General features: G+C 38.3%; 2 protein-coding genes across 3 annotated transcripts; one reads left to right on the top strand and one right to left on the bottom strand.

Annotated features, from left to right (window-relative positions):
• Positions 1 to 53: 53 nt before the first annotated feature.
• On the top strand, positions 54 to 15,518 carry mars1 (methionyl-tRNA synthetase 1). 2 transcript variants are annotated; one of them, XM_008408468.3, is made up of 22 exons: positions 54 to 302; positions 1,526 to 1,616; positions 2,195 to 2,273; positions 2,357 to 2,488; positions 3,496 to 3,571; positions 3,671 to 3,846; positions 4,327 to 4,436; positions 4,605 to 4,721; positions 4,793 to 4,996; positions 6,538 to 6,739; positions 7,698 to 7,772; positions 8,013 to 8,183; positions 8,497 to 8,592; positions 9,289 to 9,406; positions 9,597 to 9,810; positions 11,689 to 11,820; positions 11,946 to 12,050; positions 13,149 to 13,344; positions 13,874 to 13,945; positions 14,222 to 14,248; positions 14,498 to 14,617; positions 14,948 to 15,518. In XM_008408468.3, the coding sequence occupies exons 1-22, from the start codon at positions 200 to 202 to the stop codon at positions 15,095 to 15,097; spliced, it is 2,766 nt and encodes a 921-aa protein (XP_008406690.2). In that variant the 5' UTR covers positions 54 to 199; the 3' UTR covers positions 15,098 to 15,518. The 2 variants fall into 2 exon arrangements, with proteins under 2 accessions (XP_008406690.2, XP_008406691.2); XM_008408469.3 differs by lacking the exon at positions 14,222 to 14,248.
• Positions 15,519 to 15,585: 67 nt separating this feature from the next.
• On the bottom strand, positions 15,586 to 19,495 carry ddit3 (DNA-damage-inducible transcript 3). The gene is made up of 4 exons (XM_008408470.3): positions 19,335 to 19,495; positions 17,990 to 18,051; positions 17,406 to 17,614; positions 15,586 to 17,294 (listed from the first exon to the last, which is right to left on the bottom strand). The coding sequence occupies exons 3-4, from the start codon at positions 17,559 to 17,561 to the stop codon at positions 16,521 to 16,523; spliced, it is 930 nt and encodes a 309-aa protein (XP_008406692.1). The 5' UTR covers positions 17,562 to 17,614; positions 17,990 to 18,051; positions 19,335 to 19,495; the 3' UTR covers positions 15,586 to 16,520.
• Between the last annotated feature and the right edge of the window lie 2,099 nt (positions 19,496 to 21,594).

Genomic DNA, 21,594 nt, shown 5'->3' on the forward strand with positions numbered 1-21,594 from the left:
TGTGAAAGGCACAAAGACGGCCTCAAAACTACATTTTCACCATATTTGGCAAATCTAATAGCGCTTGCATCAGCGTGGACAGCATACGCCGGCAAAGTTAGTTCCAGAGTCACCTGTCTTCTTCTTTCAGAGAGAAATAAAAATTAAAAACAACAATCCAGTGTACAGTTTAGTAGCAAGAGGAGCTGCCACCGGCCTGATGGAGTTGTTTGTTAGTGAAGGCAACCCGCATTGTCTGAAGGTGTTAGCTGCACTGGAAGTAACAGGAGTTCAGTGCGGCGTTCAGTTCGTCCACCACGAAGGTAAAAGATAGTTAGCATATTTCGTTTTTGTTTATGTGACTATATGTAAGTAATATACTTTATATTTAGTCAAAAATGTGCTTCGAGTGCGACTGAGTGCTCCAACGGACAGCTGTGAGTGTGTAAGGAGAACCAAGCTAGCAATGTAACTAGCCCCCATTCGGTGTATAGTGTGTGTCGGTGTCAGAATGAATGAATTGAGTGAACAGGTAGTGTATTTGTGAAGCAACTAGAAAACTCTCACATACCTGATGTGTTTGTTTTGTTGTAGTATTCATGTTCACGAAGGGTCAAGTTCCCTTTTTGTGTCATTCATAATAACAGTTAAGTTGTAGCTAAACAGATTCTGAGTTTATAACAGTAGCAAGTTGATTTTGATTTGTTTATTATAACCCGTGGAACTTTTCTCTACAGATTTGTCTCCATATACCTGCTTGTGGTGGTAGAAAATATAATTATATAATTGATGTATATAATTGATATAAAGAAGATGAATGTGTATTTATTAATTGTTTTTTATTCTAACAGTCTGTCTTTTAATCATGGCTGAAATCAAATAACTATAAAAAGTGAACATTTGTATATGTGATATTTAAAAGAAAGCTTTAACTGGATGTTGCAGAGCTAGAGATGAAGGACGGACAGGATGAGGAATGAGAGCATTGGAGGGCTTACGCTAGATTTTGTGAAGATAAAGTCAGAGAGCTCAGACTGAGATGGTTTGGACAAATTCACAGAGGAGACAATGATTAAATCGGTAGAAGAAGCCACATGGGACGTAGCTAAGAGGAAGACATGAAATTTGTTGGTGTGAGGGTTAATGATTCAGTTGAGAGGACAAAATAGAGACAGATGATTCTCTGTAGCAACCCCGAAGGGAAAAGCTGATAAAATAACTACATATTTGATGTAGCTAAATATGTAAAATTAGAAGAAAAAGATTGCAAAGGAAAACTTCAATATAAAAAAAAATATTGATGTACCAATAATTTAAATACCCTTCTTGCACATCTAAATTTAGCAGGTATGATTTGAATTACTTGTCATACATATGATCTTACCAGTTCGTCTAATCGGTGCTTAGAAATTTTGGTCAAACTTTCTTTACAGTGCTGCTTTGAACAGATGGATCCGCTGAGCCACCATTTCCCCTGAACTGTTTAAAGAATTGCCTGTGACATTTTTAAATACATTCCTGATATTGTTCTCTCTCATATTTTCAGGGAAGGTGGTGCCTTTCCTCCCCCGTCCAGCTGTCCCTACTCTTTTCTTCCCCAGTGGGCAGCACCTTTTCAGCTCCAACACTATTTGCAGGTGAACTGAATTATGTAAATATCTGAGGTCATTTATCTTTGGAAGAACTTTTTAAATGGAATATTTTGAAGTATACAGTAGGAACTCGTTTGGGTTGTGGGTACATTTTGCAGATTCAGTTGAAACCAGAAATTTTATACAATGTATTTTATTTTCTGGCTGTCTGATGTTTAATCAGACTGAACCTTTTCACCTTTCTCCTGATACAGCTGGTGTAACTGAATCGGGTTTGTAGGCCGCTTATGTTGCTGACCTTTTCAGCTCTATCCATAAGTCAGTAGGACTGGGTTGTGGTTTTATGGACATTTGAAAATATTGACTCTGTTGTCCTAAAAACCATTTTCTTGCTACATTACTGCTCAGCATTTAACCTTTACCTTCTGGATAATTTTCTGAAGATTTTGCTTCAATATTGGCTTCATAATGTTTATTACTTATGATGCCACCAAGTTTTTTTTAAGTGGTCCAATACCTACTACAGCAATCCCCACCTCTTCTTCTCTTTTCTTTTTATGCAATGTGTGCTTTCAGTTGTTGTAATTTTGTTGCTGGATGAGCTCCATGTGTTTCACACACAGGTACCTGTTTGAGTTAAATGGACCAGAATCCAGTGATCAGTGCAATCAGTGGCTTGAGTGGGAAGCCACAATTCTTCAGGTAAATTCATTCTGTTTTTCAGACTCATGTTAATGAATCTCAGCATGAAGGTAAAGAAATAATGCTTTACTTTAATTTCACAGCCTGCAGTGCTACGGGCTCTTCACTTGGCAGTGCTTCAGGGAAAAGGGTCAGAGGTTCCCAAAGTTCTACAGGGTCCCCTAAATGTCTTGGACCAAAGCTTGACCAAGGGCAGCACGGCATATTTAACTGGGGTACAGTATCAACGCCTACTCCCTCTAAAAAAATAAATAAATAAAAAATAACAATAGAAAATCTCAAGTTAAATAATGGAAAGTTTCACCTGAGAGGCTCAAAACAACTCTCAGGAAAATCAGGAAATCATTCCTGCCTGTTGCCATCAGACATTGTAACCTTATATTTTTTTTTTACCTGCTCTTCCTTTCTACTACTCTTTTTCCTTTTCTATGTTGACATCAAGTTTCCCATTGGAAATTAATCTGTTAAATCTTTTTAGTGCATCTCCAGACATATTTAAAAACATTTTTCATGCTCCTGTCGTCTATGATGTGATGGAAGACTCTAGGATGTATACCTGAATATGCTCTTATAGAGGTTCAGTATGATATTGTTGAGATTGCGTTACATAATAATTCATTTACAATTAAATAGATTTTTTTTTTTTTTTATCAAAAATTGTCTTGTGTCTTCTAAATTATGCTGCATACAAGTTGTTTCCGAAGCCCGAGGTGGAAATTATGTCACTTATGAGTAGAAAACATTTTTTGCAAGTTAGAAGACTGAGGTGGTTCTAACTCCCCTTAGTTTCCTCTGGGGGCAATGCCACTGTTAAATATGTCAAAGTTTACCTACTTCTTTCATTTTACTTGCCTAAAATAAACAAGCCAGATTACATTTTTGGAACTGCTTTGATTTTGCCCGACAGAGCAAAATCTTGTTCCACACATTTTGCCTGAACAGCATGAAGAGCAGTTTGCTTTACAAAGCCTGAAAGGCAGAGATTAATTTTGTAAACTTTTTTATTTTTTCACCAAACAATAGGACGTTATTCTTTTGAACATATATGCATATCATTTATTTTTCAGATAGATTTTGATGCTGTATACTGTCATAAGAATTGTTTGAAACTTATAATTGTTAAAAATTTCTTATATTTAGCTTCTCTGTATCAAAATATTCTGAAAATATTGTGTTTTCGTATTTGAAATAATGTTAATAATATTGCTGTTCTTTGTTTCAGGAAGCTGTTTCAGTTGCTGATGTTGTTTTATGGGGTGCCCTGCACCCCGTTTTATCCGTCTCTTCTCTAGCATTGAGTACGTTCAGTTTATTTAATTCTAGTAGTTGCAAAATTTCCCCCTTCCTTTCCCAAGTCTTATTTCCTCTCTTTCCATTTCCCTGTCTCTCCCTTTCAGGTGATCATAAATCAGTAAAGGCTTGGTTTGACCGTGTTGCTGCGGTGCGTGGCTGTCAGTCTGCAGCTCAGAAAGTGCTGCAGGGAAAAGGCCTGGAGGCCATGAAGAGCTACATGCAGAAGCAGCCTGCACCTCAGAGCAGAGACACACAGCCATGCAACGGCAGCCCTGCTGAGGTATCTGCTACATCATCACTTTGACTTTTACAAACTTGAGGTGTTCTTACTGAAAAGCATAGACTGGTAGGAACCTCAGAGCTAACAGTAACTTCGCATGTGAGTATGCCTCAAGTTAAATCTAAATGTGAGGCTACAAGGATTTCTTTTGTTTTCCCTTTCAAGCCATAAATGTACCATAAAAATAAAACGACTCTTGTGCATTTACTTGTGGTCTTAGGCTTGCTGCTTGTAGCATTTCCACCTATGTGGGTAAAAATTGTATTAATAAAATAGCTGCACAGCTTGATCTCAGCCTCATCTCAGGTGGAACAGACTTATTATCTTAAACTGCAACAATGAAATAATAATAGCTCTTTATGTTCTTCATATTTAAGACGAGCTCTAACAGCTCAGTTTGAAGAAAATGGACTAACCTTAGAGCCTAATGGTGAGTGTAATTTTCTGTTTCCACTAAATCTTTCTCTGTTTTGGGCTCAGACTGATGAAGGTGAGCGTGCCGTTTCAGAGGAGGAGATGGAAGCAGCGGCTCTCACCTGGAGCAAGGATTTAAACGCCTGCTCCCATCCAGCTGAAAAGCAACATCCAGTGTAAGTGATGTAAGCTCAAATACGCTGTACTGTTTTTCGCTTGTGGCATTGTTTCAAGCTACCTCATTTCTCATGGGGGAGGATGATATAATGTTATCTTGCAATGATCTCGTAGAGCTGGAAAAGCAGCTATCCAGCAACAGCTTGTTTTTAAATGTCCCTGCACAGTATGCCACAAGAGGGCAACCGGAATGTCCTCATCACCAGCGCCTTGCCATATGTCAACAATGTCCCCCACCTGGGAAACATCATTGGCTGTGTCCTCAGCGCGGATGTTTTCTCCAGGTAAGAATTTAAATACCTTTTTTTCCCTCCCAAGTTTCACGTCCACTAAGTGTTACTTTTTTTTCCCCCAGATACGGCCAGCTGCGAGGGTGGAATGTGTTGTTTGTCTGTGGCACGGATGAGTACGGCACGGCTACCGAGAACAAGGCCAGAGAGGAAGGCCTGACACCGCAGCAGATCTGTGACAAGTACCATGCTGTTCACTCCAGTATCTACAAATGGTTCCAGATTGACTTTGACTTCTTTGGGAGAACCACCACTGAGAAGCAGACAGAGTAAGTTTTCTTTAGATGTGCTCTTTAAGGACCTTGAATAGGAAAAAAAATGCTGTATTTCAGAAAAGTCTGAAAGTTTATTCATGTGAAAAACATTTATTAACATGAAACTCATTAAAACCACATTTTAGGATTCTAATCCTAAAACTGGATGATTGTGATGTGAAGTGGAAGAATCAGCATACTTCCACTTATAAAATTACATAACGTACAATAGGATTACTGTAATATTGCACCTGCTGGTGCAAAAGTTTATCCTTCTTAATCAGAACTTGCCCTTTCCTTGTTCTTTCAGATCATATTAGAGATCTGTTTGTGTCTGTTACCTGCTTTTAATTGTTTATTTTAAGCTGGAATTTAAAACCTGATGTAATTCAAAAAAGTTGTAAAAAGTCAAACAATTAGGAGAACTTGATGGAAAAAATACATGAAGTCTATCTTTTCATATGATTACACCAAAAAGCAACATTAATGTGGGATGTTTTCCACACATTTCACATGTCAATAGGCTTGATAATTGACAGCTGGGAAATGTGTGAGAAAATCCTCTACATATGGAAATTGACGTTTTTTGAATTCCTTAAAAAATATCTAGCAGTATAAAAATAGGCTGTTTTAGCAATAACCATATCAAATAGCTCCTCCCTTTAAAAAAAAAAAAAAAGGCCTTTTGGAAAATTTGTATTGGGTGACAAATTTGTATTTTTATAACTTTTTGTTGCCAGTCTTGTATTTTTTACGTAGTTTCATCAAAGTTCTCCGAAGAAGAATGGCTTTTTCAGGAATCACAGATTCACCTTTGTCGAAATTTCCCATAGGCACCAAAAATCCATGAGTTTCACATGAATGTCGTGTGTAGTTCCATGGGTTTCACGTGTGTTTGTCAGGCTGCATTTAAGAAATTATGATTTTTTTTAATCGTTTTTGTACACAGATGTTTTACAAAGATATTTTTTTATGGGAAATTGCATCCATATGAGGCACTTTTCTCTAAAGAGAATCTTAGACCTAAATCCAAGTGCTTGTACACCAAAAATGATAACGATCGAAATTCTTGTTTTGAGGCCTTTGCTTTGATATAGAGCAGCTTAAAAAGGCATCAAACATGAAGCTCCAGCATGATGTTTTTTAAGAAATAAAAACAGCCCCTCACATTAAAGACTTTTGACTTGATTCATGAGAAGTGCTGGAGGCTTAGCTCTTAGATTTTAGATTAACCAGCCCAAAACCAAACCACTGCGTTTTTCTTTGTCGCTTTAATTTTTTAGTTATTCCCTCCTGCCAATAACTTGGGCTCTCCTTTCTTGATGTCCTACTATATAAATGGCTGTATTCCTTTTTTTGTAGACTTTGTAAATTTACATTTTAATATGCAGCAAAGCTTATGTAACATGTTAAATATTTTAACTGGTGTGATGAGGGGCTCATCCTGACATTAGCCAGTTGTCCCATACTTAATGCATCCTTTACATTTTCAAGGGTCTCTACATTACTGACATTTTTCAAGAAATCATCCATCTGGCCCTTTTCCTCTGTCTCAGGATCGCTCAGGATATATTCTGGCGACTCCACAAGAATGGATTTCTTGTTGAAGACACGGTGGAGCAGCTTCGCTGTGAAAACTGTCAGCGTTTCCTGGCTGACCGCTTTGTAGAGGGAACGTGTCCCCACTGCAGCTATCCTGAGGCTCGCGGTGATCAGTGTGACAAGTGCGGGCGCCTCATCAATGCCGTGGAGCTCAGGGTGAGTGACTGTGGAAGGTTCAGTCCAGCATAGCTTTTCCTTGATCTACATTTAAGAAAACAAATTTTTAGTAAAACATAAAAAGAAATAACATTTCTTTACATTCATAATATATTCATAATATATAGTATATGCCTGCTACTTTCAGGTTCTTCTCTTAATCATTAAAGCCTAGATGGATTCATAAATTCTGTTCGCATTAAAAGTGCAAATGACCAGAAAGAGAACATACCTATTTTAAATGATAGAAAGGTTTCTGACTCTTCTTGTAAACATTCAGTGTTGTTACAGAAAAGAGGATTGCAATACTGATGTTAGAAACAAAGCATATGCATCGTCATAGGCACCGACAGTCAGCATTATAAAAAGTACATGAAATCCCAGTTTAGAACATATTGTCAAATATGTTTGTTGAAATTTTATTTGTTTGATTTTGTTTATCTTGAATAAATTATGTTCGTTTTATTTATGGTCTGTTGGTAATACTATAAACCTGTGGTTACAAGAAATTAGAACCAAAAACAGAATCTTCTTTGGTGCTAAAACTCAAATTTTGCCAATGTGGCTTATTTGAAACTCAAATTTCTTCTTTTTTCAATTATTAGAATCTAATGAAATAACATAAAAAAACTATTTTAGTCTTACTAAATGTAAAAGTTGTCATCTGCAATATTCACACACACAGCCAAAGTAAACTTTTTATTTTAAATACAATATTTTTTCCACGAAGTGTTTTCTGGGCATTTTGTGGAAAAATCAATGGCCCTTTTGGTGTATTTATGTTTTTCATTTGGAGATGGAATTATGTTATATGTTGCACTATTTGTTATTGGAGGCTTGTTTGTGCTCAGGATCTTCTCCAGTAGGATGAATAGTAAATTTGGAAAACTCAATTAGAAATCTTAAATGCATAAATTGTAATATTTGTTGATTTCTTTTTTTTTTTTGCTGCTTCCAGGAACCTCAGTGCAAAGTCTGCAGGCAGACTCCAGAAATCCGCTCCTCCAAACATCTCTTCTTGGACCTGCCAAAGGTAAATTTTTACCTTTGCTTTGCAAAGCTCTTTCTTGTTTCTTTTTGTAGCTTTACTGCGCTTTTTAGATGTCATGAGTCAAGACAACTAATCCAGTTTTATGTGTTTAAAAAACATTTCATAAGTCGACTATTTCAGGAAAATATTCTAATGCATTTTTGGTTTACATTTTTGAAACCTTTACCTTTAAGTTAAAAGGGTTATTTATGAATTCACTTTTCTTTTCTTTTTTTAATGCAGCTAGAAACTCAGTTGGAGAATTGGCTAGAGAGTTCAACCAGCTCTGGAGACTGGACAGCAAACGCCAAACAGATCACTCGCTCCTGGCTCAGAGATGGACTCAAGCCTCGCTGCATCACCAGGGACCTGCAGTGGGGAACACCAGTACCTCACCCAGACTTTAAAGAGAAGGTTTGCTCTGATTACTTACAGAGAAATATAGAAAGAGAGACTCTACTTTTCTTGGCTTCAGCACACTGATCACTTTTTTTCTTTTTTAAAAAATGTTATTCATGTTTGGTTTATACTTTCTTAAATCCCTTGCTTGACTTGCTTGACTTGAGATGTGTTTTAAGTATTTATTTTTCAAATTTAGAAAACCAAAACCTTCAATTTACCTTAAACTTCAGATTGTTTTGAATCTCACCTTGCATAATGACTAAAGGATTTAACATTTTATCCACAGTTCATTTCTTTACTGAAACATGACTTTGTTCCTCTGTAGGTGTTCTACGTTTGGTTCGACGCTCCTATTGGTTATCTGTCCATTACTGCCAACTACACCAACGAATGGGAAAAGTGGTGGAAAAATCCTCATCAGGTACCAGGCACTGTTGAGCCATACAAAGGACTAACACATAAGCTTGACACAGATTTCTGTCCTCATTTTCACCCAGAGCGGGTCTAATTGTGATTCTCATTTCCCCATGTGGACATTTTTTTTTAACCCTTCAGTTGAACACGGTGTTATTTTTCACCCCATTTAAATCTTGGTGTGAAGCAGATCTAGAAATCCCAACCATTTTAGTGCACACATGACTGTAAAAGCAGTGAGCCGCGACAGAACAACCTTCTCCTGAAATAAGTATTAACTTTAACAATCTATACCAGCTTTTCTTTCCGTCTTTTCTGCGAAGCTGTGCTCTGCTTCCCGTTAAAACAGAATTATTTGACATTTTGTGAGCAGACCTCAGTTTGATACTGTAAGCTCAGGACTCGCATAAGCTTCCCCACATATACCAACATGTATCAAACTTGAAGAAAGTGACAGGTCTCAAACATGTTAATGTACAAGTAGATTGAACTGGCCCAAACTGTGATGTTAAGCCTCATTCATTCATCTCATCCCTCTTCATGTAAAACCCTGGGATTGAGGCTTTCTTATGAGAGTGTGATGCCCTGTAAGCGCAGGGGGGAGGTGGCTGGGTTGAGCAGATAAGTCCTCTTTGAACTGGATGATCTCACGATGATCTAATATGATGTCATCCTTAAGATGCAGTGTTATCTCTGCCACCAGGTGGAGCTGTACAACTTCATGGCGAAGGACAATGTGCCGTTCCACAGTGTGGTGTTTCCCTGCTCCCTACTGGGAGCCCAGGACAACTACACTCTGGTCAGCAATCTAATTGCTACTGGTAAGCTCCTTCTACCACTGATCAGGTTGATCACTTTATTATTTATTTATGTCATGAGATTTATGTGAGTATGTAGCTGACTTCATTGTAGATTCGTGAATAGTTGTTGAACTTGGAATTGTTGTTGCAGAATTTCTTGCTTAACTGTCGCTGATCGTTATCCCTGACGTTTGGGTTCTTAACTCCTCAGAATATCTGAATTACGAGGACACAAAGTTCTCAAAGAGCCGTGGTGTCGGTGTGTTCGGCGACATGGCGAAGGACACGGGCATCCCTTCGGACGTATGGCGGTTCTACCTCCTGTATGTGCGTCCAGAAGGACAAGATTCAGCTTTTTCTTGGGCTGATATGGCCCTAAAGAACAACTCTGAGCTGCTCAACAATTTGGGGAACTTCATCAACAGGTAACGGCGACAGCTTAGCTACGATCTCTGTTCTCTTATGAACTTTAGCCTTCACCTGAAAGGGAATAACCTTTTTAGAGCTTCAAAATTCAAGTATTTCCAGAAATCCTACTGTGTACATGCATTGTTTTCAGGTCACTCATAGTAATGAGTTATTTTATGTGATGGACCAAAAGAAAGTAGTGCTTAACCAAAGTGGAAAGAAATAGACCTGTTTTTTTTTTAAAAAAGTGTGATTATAATATGTATTCAGCTCCTTTTAGTGATACCCCAAAATATCATCCAGTTCAGTTGCTTTCAAAAGTTACCTAATTAGTAAATGGAGTCCACCTGTGTGTCGTTTTATTTCATTACACCCTGAACACACCATCCCTCCAAAAAAACACAGTGTGGTGGCAGCATCATGCTGTGGGGATGAAGGACAAAACTGAAAAGCTCAAAAACACACAAAAATTTCAGCCAGAGTTGCATAGAAACATGCCTTTCTCCTGTCGTCGCCAAGGGTACATCTTGGACCGGTCGTCAAGGCAACGCACAGGACAGACAACCGTGCCTACGGGCAATTTTAGAGAGACCAATTAACCTGACGGTCTTGTTTTTGTACTGTTAGAGAAATAACCCACACACAGGGAGAAGATTCAAACTCAATACGGAAAAACTCCAGGCTGATGTTTAAAATCCATGAGCTTTTTTTTGCTGCATCCTGAAGTGCTACCGACTACACCACCTACAATTCAAATATTAAAAATTTAAGATTTTGGTTGCAGTGTGTCAAAACGGGGAGAACTTTGATGTACATGAGTGTTTTTGCAAAGCAGTTGTGTTTTTTTACTTCAATAGTTTTCAATCATTGCTGAGAGGAAAACTGGGGCAATACATCTCAAGTTGCTCAGTCTTCCTACAAGGGTTTCACTTAAAGTAAATATGCAGCAACACTGTCATCAAGTCCAATTAACAACTTGTGTTGTACTCTTTGGGAAAAAAAAAAGCCTGTTACATCACTAACTATTACAAGAGGCTCACCCTAGTTTTCTAAATTTATTTGGGATGGCGTAATTTAGCCCTAATTACCTCGTCTAAAATGTTTTTTAAAAGATCAGTGTTAAATCCCACTTCAAAGATATTTCTCAGCAGCTTGTTTCCAGAGTACCTTGATCTTCAAAATTGGTCTCGGGCAGCAACATTGATGTCTAATTGGCTCCAAAATATCTTGCAGATTGCATCCTGCCTCAGGTGGAAAGAGTTCTGCTAATTCAGAAAAGAAATTCTGACCTTCCCCAGATCCAGTCCCTGAGTCACATCATTAGTGAAAATGCATCTGTCTTACAGTTAATTTCCAGTCAAGGCTTCATTCTGATTGGTGTTTATTAAAAGCAATTAGGGTGCAGTTTGGGAAATAATTAGACGAGCAAATATACAATTTATTCAACAGTTTGTACATTTAAAAAATAATAGCTGATGGAGCGACAATTTAACTAAACAAACGATAAAATTAATTTAACCAGTTAAGTTGAATCTGTAGCTGCTTTTTTTTGTCTAAAATGCCAGATTAGAGATGTAAAATATTGAACAGAGTGTTGCATCAGACAAAAAAAAAATCTACACATGAAACTTTAGAAGAATTACTTGCTTCAGACGCGACTGCATTCAGGCAGTACGCTGCCTAACTGCACGGCAAGGCGGTGTGGTAGATAAGACAGCAAAATGTATAATTTATACACGATTAGCAAGTCAAGTAGCATGTCCTTCACTGGTTTCATCCTCAACCCATTTTTTTTTTTTTTTCCCCTTCGATGATCTTCTGTTCGTTTCCAACTCAAGTTTCTTTTTCTGGCCAGGTCTTAATCTGTTCTGTCCAAATCTTGCTCTCTCTTCCAGAGGTGGGATGTTTGTGACCAAGTTCTTTGGAGGATGCGTGCCTGCGATGGAGCTACAGCAGGAAGACAAGACGCTCCTGGCTGTGGTGGGCTGGGAGCTGCAGCAGTACATCCAGCTTATGGACAAAGTCAAGTAAGATGTTGAGCTTGACAGAATCCAGTAGATTAACGGATCGGGTGGGGAATACAGTTAGATGATGTACATTTTTGAGCGGAGTGTTAATAAGGGTATTAACTCTGTTCGAAATGTTTCACCAGGATCCGCGATGCCCTGAAGCACATCCTGAACATTTCTCGCCATGGTAACCAATACATTCAAGTCAACGAGCCCTGGAAGAAAATAAAGGGAGGGGAGTCAGAAAGGTGAGAAGTTTTACACAAGAACATGTAGTGGCTGTGAAAAATCTACACACCCCTGGTAAAACGAGGGTTTAAGAAGCGAGATAAATGCATAGAATTTGCTAACTTTTTCTACCTGTAATGAGATATCTGCAAACCAAATCCACTGAAAAACAAACAAAAGTGTTGTAGGAGAAATATATATTTAAAAAAATAAATTAATACTTTGCTTTAAATTTTTTTGTAGGAATCTATCAGCATCCCACACCTTAATTTAATATTTATACAGATTAGTTTGAGTTGATTTAGGGGTTTGCCTGGACGGCTGGAAAAAAAAAAAAACCTTAGTTTCTGTATTCTAGCAAACGCTTGAATGTTTTGAGTCAGAAAAGGCTGTTATTAGTTCATGGTTTCATTACCTTTGACAAAACACCCAGGTCCAGGAAACATGACTGTTGCTGCCTGCAGCACTCAGTCATAACGCTCTCTTACTGTGGTTTCTTTGGCAAATCTACAGTTTAGCATTGTGGTCCAAAAGATCCGGTTCTGGGACATTTTTGCTCAACCTACTTGTTCTAGTTGAGAGAAAAAACTTCTATAGTTTGGATACAGATTATTATATTGTACAACATAACTACTATATGTTGATTTTCTTTATTGTTGCTGTCAGTCTGTTGGCAGCCCCCGGGGACCGTTTCCCATCTCGTTTTAATTTTGGAAGTGCATTCGTTTTTGTCGCTGTGATGACCACCAGTCAGTGTTATTAGGATAAGACTGTTTTTAATTCTTCAGTTGGCAAGATCAAGTATTGCTCTGTAAAGATCAGAATAACAAGGTGCGTAAATGTGAAGGCTTACATTCATGTAGCTTTATCAAATGCCCGATATTAAATATTTTAATTTGCTTTATTTCTCTAATAGTATTTTTTTTATTTTAAGAACAATTGTTGCATTTCAGTTTTAAATACAAGTAAGTAATTTTTTTCCCACTTTCAATATATATATTTTTTACAAATTGCATGAAGTCATGTTATTTTTATTCAGAGTCAGAATCTCTCACTGCGACTCCGCCTGTGTTCACATTGTGTCTGATTAGATGATGTGAGTTGTTTGTTCCTTTCAGGCAGCGCGCCGGCACCGTGACGGGCGTTTCTGTGAATATCGCCTGCTTGCTGTCGGTGATGCTCCTGCCTTACATGCCAGCGGTCAGCCAGACCATCAGGGATCAGCTCAACGCTCCTCAGACTTGCATCAATACCATGCTGCAAGGCCCCGGCACCTTCGTGTGCGCCCTGAGAGCGGGCCACCGCATCGGCACCGTGAGTGTGACCTTGACGAAAGCGAAAACACGAGTGGCACCTGCGCAGACACACGAACCCGCAGCACTGTCGAAGCAGGGTGATACAATGAGAACGCAACAGTCTGTCACGATTTCAGAACTGTTGAAAGCGATGCGGTTTCGTGAACACACACAGTCACACACACACCGTCCAGCAAACAAGTTTCTCTCAGGCCTTTTGACCATCTGGGTCTAATTGTGGCGTCTTGTCTGTTCAGATTGTCATAATTGGTGACTTTGGCCTTTATGTAAAGGGTAGGAAACATCACTGAAGACCATGCAAAGCTCATGTAGACACTGCTTTACTCTGGTGCAGTGTTTCATGAAGTGTGACCAAAACTTTGAAAAATCTCTCGGAAAATTATTTACCATCTTGCACAATCCACTTTATTCAAAGATGAGCTATACGAGCCTTGGGCTGAATCGACTTTTTTAAAAATTCCTGCATATCTACTCGTTTTAATTTTTGTCTCTCACTGCCTCGGTTCCCCAACCCGTTTCATTCCCAGGTCAGTCCGTTATTCCAGAAACTGGAGGCGGATCAGATCGAGGCTTTGAAGAAGAAGTTTGGTGGACAGCAGGTAATTTGATGTTTATGATGCGTAATGGTCTGAGCGTGAGCTCAGTCTGCTCATGTATTGATGTAGATTCATCATCGTTTATGAAAAGTGAAATAAGAATATATTATGTGTAGCCGTTCACAGACTGTCATCATCTGTTTGAATTTACTCTTAATTGGAGTGACTGTTTTTTTTTTTTAAGAGCAAGATAGAGAGAAAATGTATTTTAAATGCATAAATTATCAATGGTGCATTCATCACATAGATAAAAATAATCCCTCTAATCCTTGCCTCTAGCCTGAAGACGAACCATCTAATAAGAAGGTATTGAGTGGCGTTTGTTTGTGAGTGGGTCCAGAATGTGCTGCTTGTCAGTGTAGATTAATGAATTCCATCACTAACTCCAACAAATATCTTGAAATGGATCCTTTTTACTCATCTTAGTTTGATTTGTCGTTTTCTAATTTGATAATTTACAGAATCTCACCAACGCTCTGAGTTTTTTGACAAAGAAATCAGCAGAAACGACCACTGCAACACCTGCTAAACGTATTTATTTGTTTACACCTTCAGATTACTGCCAGCACTCAGCCCGCTGCTGTTCCTGCTCCTCTCGTTGTTGCAGAGGTGAAGGTGGCCGACGGATCGGATCCCGAGAAAGCCAAACAGCTGGCGGAAGCTGTAGCCGAACAGGTTAGATCGCTAGCATGCAGCGAAATATTACGAATCCATCAAATTCAAATAGTATTGATCATCTGTCGTTGGAATGAGATTGAAAGTGCTTTCAGTTTTTTTTTTCTTTTCCTGTCTTAATAAAAATATAAAACTTAATTGTATTAAATTAAATCTTCAAAAGATGATTTCCAGTTAAAATCATCTTTTGAAGATTTTAAATTTTTTTCCTTAGTTGTCGTTATAAAACTAAAATTTATTTCCATTTTTTTTTTTCATTTAAAAATTTGTTCTAATGTTGGCTCATTATTTTGGAATAAAATTTAAAAACATTTTTATTTTTTATTACAGGGCGACAAGGTTCGAGCGCTTAAATCCCAGAAAGCAGAAAAGGCTGTAATCACAGCAGAGGTTTCCAAACTTTTAGACCTTAAGAAACAACTGGCTCTTGCTGAAGGGAAGAGCCCTGAGCCTGCACCTCAGAAGGGCAAGAAGAAGTGAGAAAGGAAAATGAAAGCCAAATTAAGGTTAGTCTGAGGAAGGAGAAGGCAAGAGTGGAGAATGGGAACATGATGTATACGGAGAGATGAGGGTATTAGCTTAAGGCAAAGCCGTGACAGGATCTAAGACAATGTGGTGTTGGCACCGAGGACTAATGAAATGCTGGATTGGCCGACGGGGAAATGAAAACACACAAAGAGACAGTCAAATGAATACAGATACAGAAAGGAAGGATTTCTCCAAATCCCTACACCAAAAGAAACTGATTTTATACCCTCCCTGTGTTAAAGTCAGCATATGATATTAGCATTTGGAAGGTGCGTTTGTACGTCTTAAGATGGTTTTTATATCCTCTGGGGTTTTTTTTGCTACAAATATCTATTGGGATCTATAAAATAAACAGATTAAGAACAAAAAATTACAGTTTTGCCTTGGTTTGTGCTTTTTTTATTTTAAAAAAGAATGTTGTGCAAAAGAAAACAATTCAACATGTTTAAATTTTTATTGCAAATTTTTAAGTACAGTAAAGAAAAAACAATTTTGATGCCATGAGTGATAAAATCCATGCATATTTATGAATAACTTTTTTTTTTTTTTACTACAATGAGAAATAAACAGTATGTTGGAATATACAGTATAAGCCATACAGTACAATTATATTTACGCGTATAATACAGTTATATAAAAATAGTCATCAGGGTAGAAGATCTAACAATTCTGCCACAGATTCCCATAATAGAAAAGGTCAGCATGAAAAGTATAAGCAGGTTACGTATTTTATCCAAATACTTGAACAAACAAGCCATGGGTTATACAAAGTTAAAAATAAGAAAAAAGTATGAATTTCCTTTAAAAAAAAAATCTCTCATACTCACACAGCACTGGGCACTTTCAAAACTTTCCTGAGCTCCAAAACTCTCCAAAAATTGGGGCAAATAATCTCTGTGAGCCAGATCGTAGCCCTTAAAGTTGGGAGTTACAATTTATTGCAATATGGTGGGAATAAGATGACACTGATGTTCTCTCTAGGTAAGACGCCTCTGAGTTATACATACAAATCAGCACCCGTTCCATCCTATATCCTTCCATTTCATGGAACTTATTTTGCATTCCTTAAAATGACATTCATTAAATCCGCTGCGTGATTTGCACTTCAAGCTTTCTGTTCTCGTTCAGACATGCTGTTTCTTTTGATTTGCCGCAATGCTGCTGCAGCCCATTCTCTCTGTACCCTCTAGTCTTGACTTTCATTACTTTCTTCACTTCTCTGTTTTCCAAAAACCATCACTTATAAAAAAAATTCTTTGGTTTCCATTCTTCTTCTGAAAACATTTCCTAACCATCTCCTTCCACCTTTCCCCACCATTGCTTTTTCTAATTGTATAGGACCCGTTTTTGTCATTTATTTCTGTCTGTCTTCCCTTCATTTCCTGGTGTTGACCAGCCTCTCAATCAGAGCTCTTCGTGTCCTCTGGACCTCCTCTCCCAGCCTTTCAATCTCTGCTTTCAAACGCTCATTCTGCTCTGTCAGCTCTTGTACCTTTCGTTCATTCTCTTGCTCTCTTTCTTTGCGACTCTTTTTGGTAGACGAGTAAGATGAGCGTTGCATGGAAGAGGAGAAAGAGGACAAGGCACTGTTGGCTCTCTCGCTAGAAGTCCTCTTGCGTTTTCCCAAACGGGAGGACGAATAGCCTGAGGGTGAGGAGACCGGTGAAGAGGGAGGAGAGCAATTTTGAGATGGAGACTGGGAAGCTGATGAAGAGCAGGATGGAGAATCTGGCACACAGGGCAGTTCCTCTTCGCTGGCTGAAGGAGATGCAGGATGGGTGTTGTTTGCAGGGTGGTGTTGGTGATAATAATAGCCACTGCTGATCACTGCTCCACTCGGATCCACCATTCCCACTCCTCCTTCACTCAGCAATTCGAAGAACTCCGGAGGCAGCAAGTCGCCGCCGCCTCCTGTTGAGCTTTCTGCATTTCTCCCGCTCTCAGCCTCCACCTGCCGTTCCTCTACAACAGCTGGACTCATACAGGAGGACGAAGAAGAAGAGGAGGAGGATGATGAGGTGTGATGCAGAGGCTGGGTGGTGTGGATTTCCTCTGTCGTCCTCTGGACACCTTCAGCCCACGTCTGGTTTCCGTCAGTCAGCCACGTCAGAGAACAACTCTCAAGAACATCCAGAAACTCTGGCTCCTTCTACAACCACAAAACACAAATGTCAAACACGTCAATTAAAACCATAAATAAAGAGAAGGAGATGTGCAACCATTACTCGTCACCAGTAATAGTTTTCTCTAAACTACTGACCTCGGTGCATGTGGGGGCACGTGCAAGTTTTGCCCCTCCCGTGTCGGAGCCTAGAATATCCTGCAGGTCCTCATACCACGCCTCCAACTCTGCACCATACAACGGCCCTACTCCAGGGGGGTACGGCGGGAGCAGGTGTAGCCACTCGGCAGTCATCTCGCCAATCAGTCTCAACACACAGATACTCGGCCACACGGTTTACACTGGACCTGGAGGGGAGAGAGAGGCGGCCAGACCCAGGAGGATTAGAAAACAAAGACGGGGCACAGAGCAGCTGCACAATAGATAACTGACACGTCAAAAAGAAGTCTGCAACTTTCATCAATCAGAATTGTTCTGAAGCAGGTTTAATTACAATTGCTGCTCAGCAGTAAATCTATTTTTATCCCATGACAAACCAAGCTAGACAAATATACTGTATACTGTGTAAAACGCTCAATCTGTGAGCTGATAACAATGATTCTAAAGAAAAGACTGTAACACACAATTCTGATTCCTTAAATGAATGAAACTGTTCACATTTAAATATAAACAATCCCAAGAACATATTTACTGTCAAACATGAGTAGGTGAGTTTAGTTTACCTTCAGAAAGTCTCTGTTAATCAAGTCTGACAATTTGTTGGCGACAGCTTATCCCAATAATTCTGAAACAAAATAAATGCAAAAGGTTAGATTAAAATTATTTGTAATATCCACGTGAAAATTAGCATTTGAGCCAAACAGAACAACCTCAGGCTGGAAACAAAAGGTGTCTGAAATTGTTGGAGAAATAATTTAATGGTTAATATGTAAGAAAATGCACATATTACCACTGTACAATATAAATAATTTTTAATTAGGCCGGGCAATGTAAAAGAAGAAGAAAAAAACTTGTAATAATTATTTTCACAATTCTTGTAAACAAAGACCAAAAAAAGATCCCCACTGCGCCCCCTGCTTTTCTCTGCTCTCAAAACATTCAGGTAGATAAACAAGTGGTTTGAAAGGACAAGGAAGCGCTGGAATCTGAGCAGGTTTGACCGTCAGCTCTGCCTTAATTTCTATCTCACATCTGTTTTGTTTTCCCCTCGCTATGAATGTTTTAGACATGCTAAACAAAGCGATGGTAATGAATCAGATCACCTAAGTAGGTTATGTCAATTACATTTGATATGGGGGGTAAAGAGTTGAAGTTATTTTACGTTAAACGATGGTAGTGATTAGGCTTGACATTATATAATGAAACCCGTTCACATTATTTCTACAACACATTCTGAGTAACTCAAAATATATTTTATTAATTAAATGTCATCTAAACATGTAAGTCACAAATTACACTGATTTTCCTCTTTTAGTTGAGATGCATGTCAACTGTAATCCAAGACAATTACGTCATGGAAATAAAAGTCCAGCAGGAGAAATGGGCGAAACAAAAGGAAAAGAAAGAATTGAAGAATTGGGCTGGGAAAACGGCAATTTAATCCAAAAATCTGTTGTCACGCTTGGAAACTCGTTTTATAAATGAGGCGCCAGACTAAACAACCCGCAAATTAAAACAAAATGGTTACTTTTACCTACTTAATAAAAATTATTGCACGACCTAAATGTGAAAGATGGAAAAAAAAAATGCTACGTTTAAAGACCCGTAATAAAGCCGTTATAAATGTCCTTCACGTAGCCATTCCAATTTTTTATTTTTTTTTTCCGCTCTGAACAAGTTATCTTAAAAGTTGGAGCTTGACAACTTGACAAAGACAAAGCATGAACCAGCTACATACCAATAATGACAGATGAAGACAACTGTTATTCTAAAAATGGCACCGGGATATCAGCCAAAAAACATGCACATTCTCTTTTTTTTTTTCTTTCCACCACACCAAGACGACTTGACTACAAGTTCACAAAACACCGAGAAAAACAACAACCATGAACAACAGCCGCCGCTTACCCTTTTTCTTCTATTCGCTCGCCTTCTCGACTGTCTTGAACTCGACTGTAGATATTTTAGTAAAAATTGGTGATAGCTCATGTTAACCATTGTTCAGTCTTGACGGCTGAATGTGTTTTACGGAAACTCCCGGTGGTGTTTTTATATAGAGGGAGAAGCCAACCGAACTATGCATGGGGAAGTTAGTTTCATAACAACCTAGCAGAGTGAGGATGACTGACATCAGAGTGGACCAATCAGGGGGGCGGAAGTGAGAGCTTTGCCTTGGTGATATCCAATAGACTGAGCGAATTTGGCGGTTTGGGCGGGGCTTATAGTCGAGGGTGCTGGCTGTTAACTCCAGCCCGTATAGTTTGTGCGAGCAGCAGCTGTGATGCAGTCATAAGACGGCCAGGACGAATTTGGGGCGTATGGGAGTCACATGAAAGGAATGATGCAATGCTTGGCAACCAATTTCTAGCTGGGGATAACACCAGCAGAATCAGAACATGTTTTATTAAACACTGTTGGCTCTAACAAAAATCTAAAAATATACATATATGCATGGATATCTAATGTCGAAGAATTGCTTTTTCTTCCGGAACATAAAAGCTGAATCGATTATTTTTAAGGCAAATGTTTTGAAAAAAAAATTTCTTTTAATATCATCCAGCCAATCAATTTAGCGCTTACTTGCTCGTGACGTGTTTATTAATTACGTTGCCATCTTGAGTTTTCTGATTTGAGTTGTTTTAGTAAAGTTTTTGTCGCTGACGGCCACACCTGCTTTACGACAGTCTGACATTCCGATAGAAACATCACCTGTATACACCCTGTGAACTGTAACTCCAAAGTAACGTCTTTCCTGTGTACAGATACTTAGTATTTGTCAAATATAATAATTTACTAAAATATATAATTATTATAATTTAACGGGGGTGGGCGCGAGCCAGCACCAGACTGTCCCTTATTTTTCATGCGTGTTTTTTTTTTCTTCTTTTTTTTTAGCTGTTGATGATGAAACTCAGTAGAATTCATTACCCAGTGATAGAAACTTTTATTCAATCTTTCTCTCTGTTGCGTGACCATTGCTCTATCAGTAATGATCGATTTGTTTAGCTTTATATACTTTTTAGATAAATCACCACAATGCAACTTTAGACTTAGAGACGGAAGCTTAAAAATAATTCAACACTTTGTTGACACTAATAACACAATTTTAAGTCATGTTTGGCCATACTTTTTGCAGTATTCAGAGCAACACAATCCTACTTACCAGTATTTATTTATTAAGATACACTAATAAAATCAGAAATACATCAATAGTAAAATAACCCAAATATTACAACATAATTATTAACATTTAAAATAAAATAGATCAATTGTGTAATAATAAAAAATTAAAAATATTAAATTGTAATAAAATATACAGTAAATTGTAAAAAAAAAAAAAAACTTACTAAATGTAATTAGAATATGACATTTACATTTAATAAAATAAAAATATAAAAATAAAATCAAAGTGCTTTACGATGTATTAAATATTTCAAAATATGACAAAAAAGTTTTTTAAATTAAATTATAATTTATATGTCAGATCTTACATTAGAAATAACAGATATAATTATTAAAACAATAGAAAAAATGCTAGTGATAAAATTTAAGGACAGGTGTAAACCTACACAATTATGTGTTTAAATTATCTTTCCAGGAAGTTCACATAGTTTGGTAATAATAAAAATATTAACTTACACTGACTAAAATACCAAACAGTAAAACTTATACAGAGCATGAGGTTAAAGCCTCTAAGTTCAACGAGGTCACTGCCTCAGAGGCACAATAATCTATTAATATAGTCAGGTAAACAACAGCGGTGACAAAAAAAAAGTGAACCAAATCGAGTTTCATCATGTTTCACTTTTGATTCTCCAGCCCATTTCTGACACTTTCTACCCTCATCCCAAACTCGCCACATACTTACACACATACACACACACAACACGCGCGTGCGCACACACACACACACTCGAGCGCGCTCTCGGACTGTTTTTTCCACGCGCCGTGAAACGCGCACAGCCCCCATAGCAACAGCGTCAAGTAGCGAATAGAAAGCTCAAATACTGTCTCTAGGACCCGGGTTAAAGCGCTGCAGGAAGCACCGTGATCACGTCACGACTTGAGTGGCTGTTGCCGAGTAGTTCAGCATACTTTCTCCGCACCCCTCCCTGCCTGCCTCTCCACGCCTGCCCGTCTGTTTGTTTTTGTCAGTGCCGTTGTCTGC

This window comes from Poecilia reticulata, chromosome 5 (assembly GCF_904066995.2).
Source record: "Poecilia reticulata chromosome 5, P_reticulata-male-v2, whole genome shotgun sequence".
Lineage (NCBI taxonomy): Eukaryota > Metazoa > Chordata > Actinopteri > Cyprinodontiformes > Poeciliidae > Poecilia > Poecilia reticulata.

Coding starts and splice junctions, on each gene's coding strand:
- mars1 (XM_008408468.3), top strand. CDS start 200: ATGGAGTTGTTTGTTAGTGAAGGCAACCCGCATTGTCTGAAGGTGTTA. Junction 3,572..3,670: donor CGTCTCTTCTCTAGCATTGA/GTACGTTCAGTT, acceptor TCTCCCTTTCAG/GTGATCATAAATCAGTAAAG. Junction 12,051..13,148: donor AAGGGAGGGGAGTCAGAAAG/GTGAGAAGTTTT, acceptor TGTTCCTTTCAG/GCAGCGCGCCGGCACCGTGA.
- ddit3 (XM_008408470.3), bottom strand. CDS start 17,561: ATGACTGCCGAGTGGCTACACCTGCTCCCGCCGTACCCCCCTGGAGTA. Junction 17,295..17,405: donor GTGCCCCCACATGCACCGAG/GTCAGTAGTTTA, acceptor TTGTGGTTGTAG/AAGGAGCCAGAGTTTCTGGA.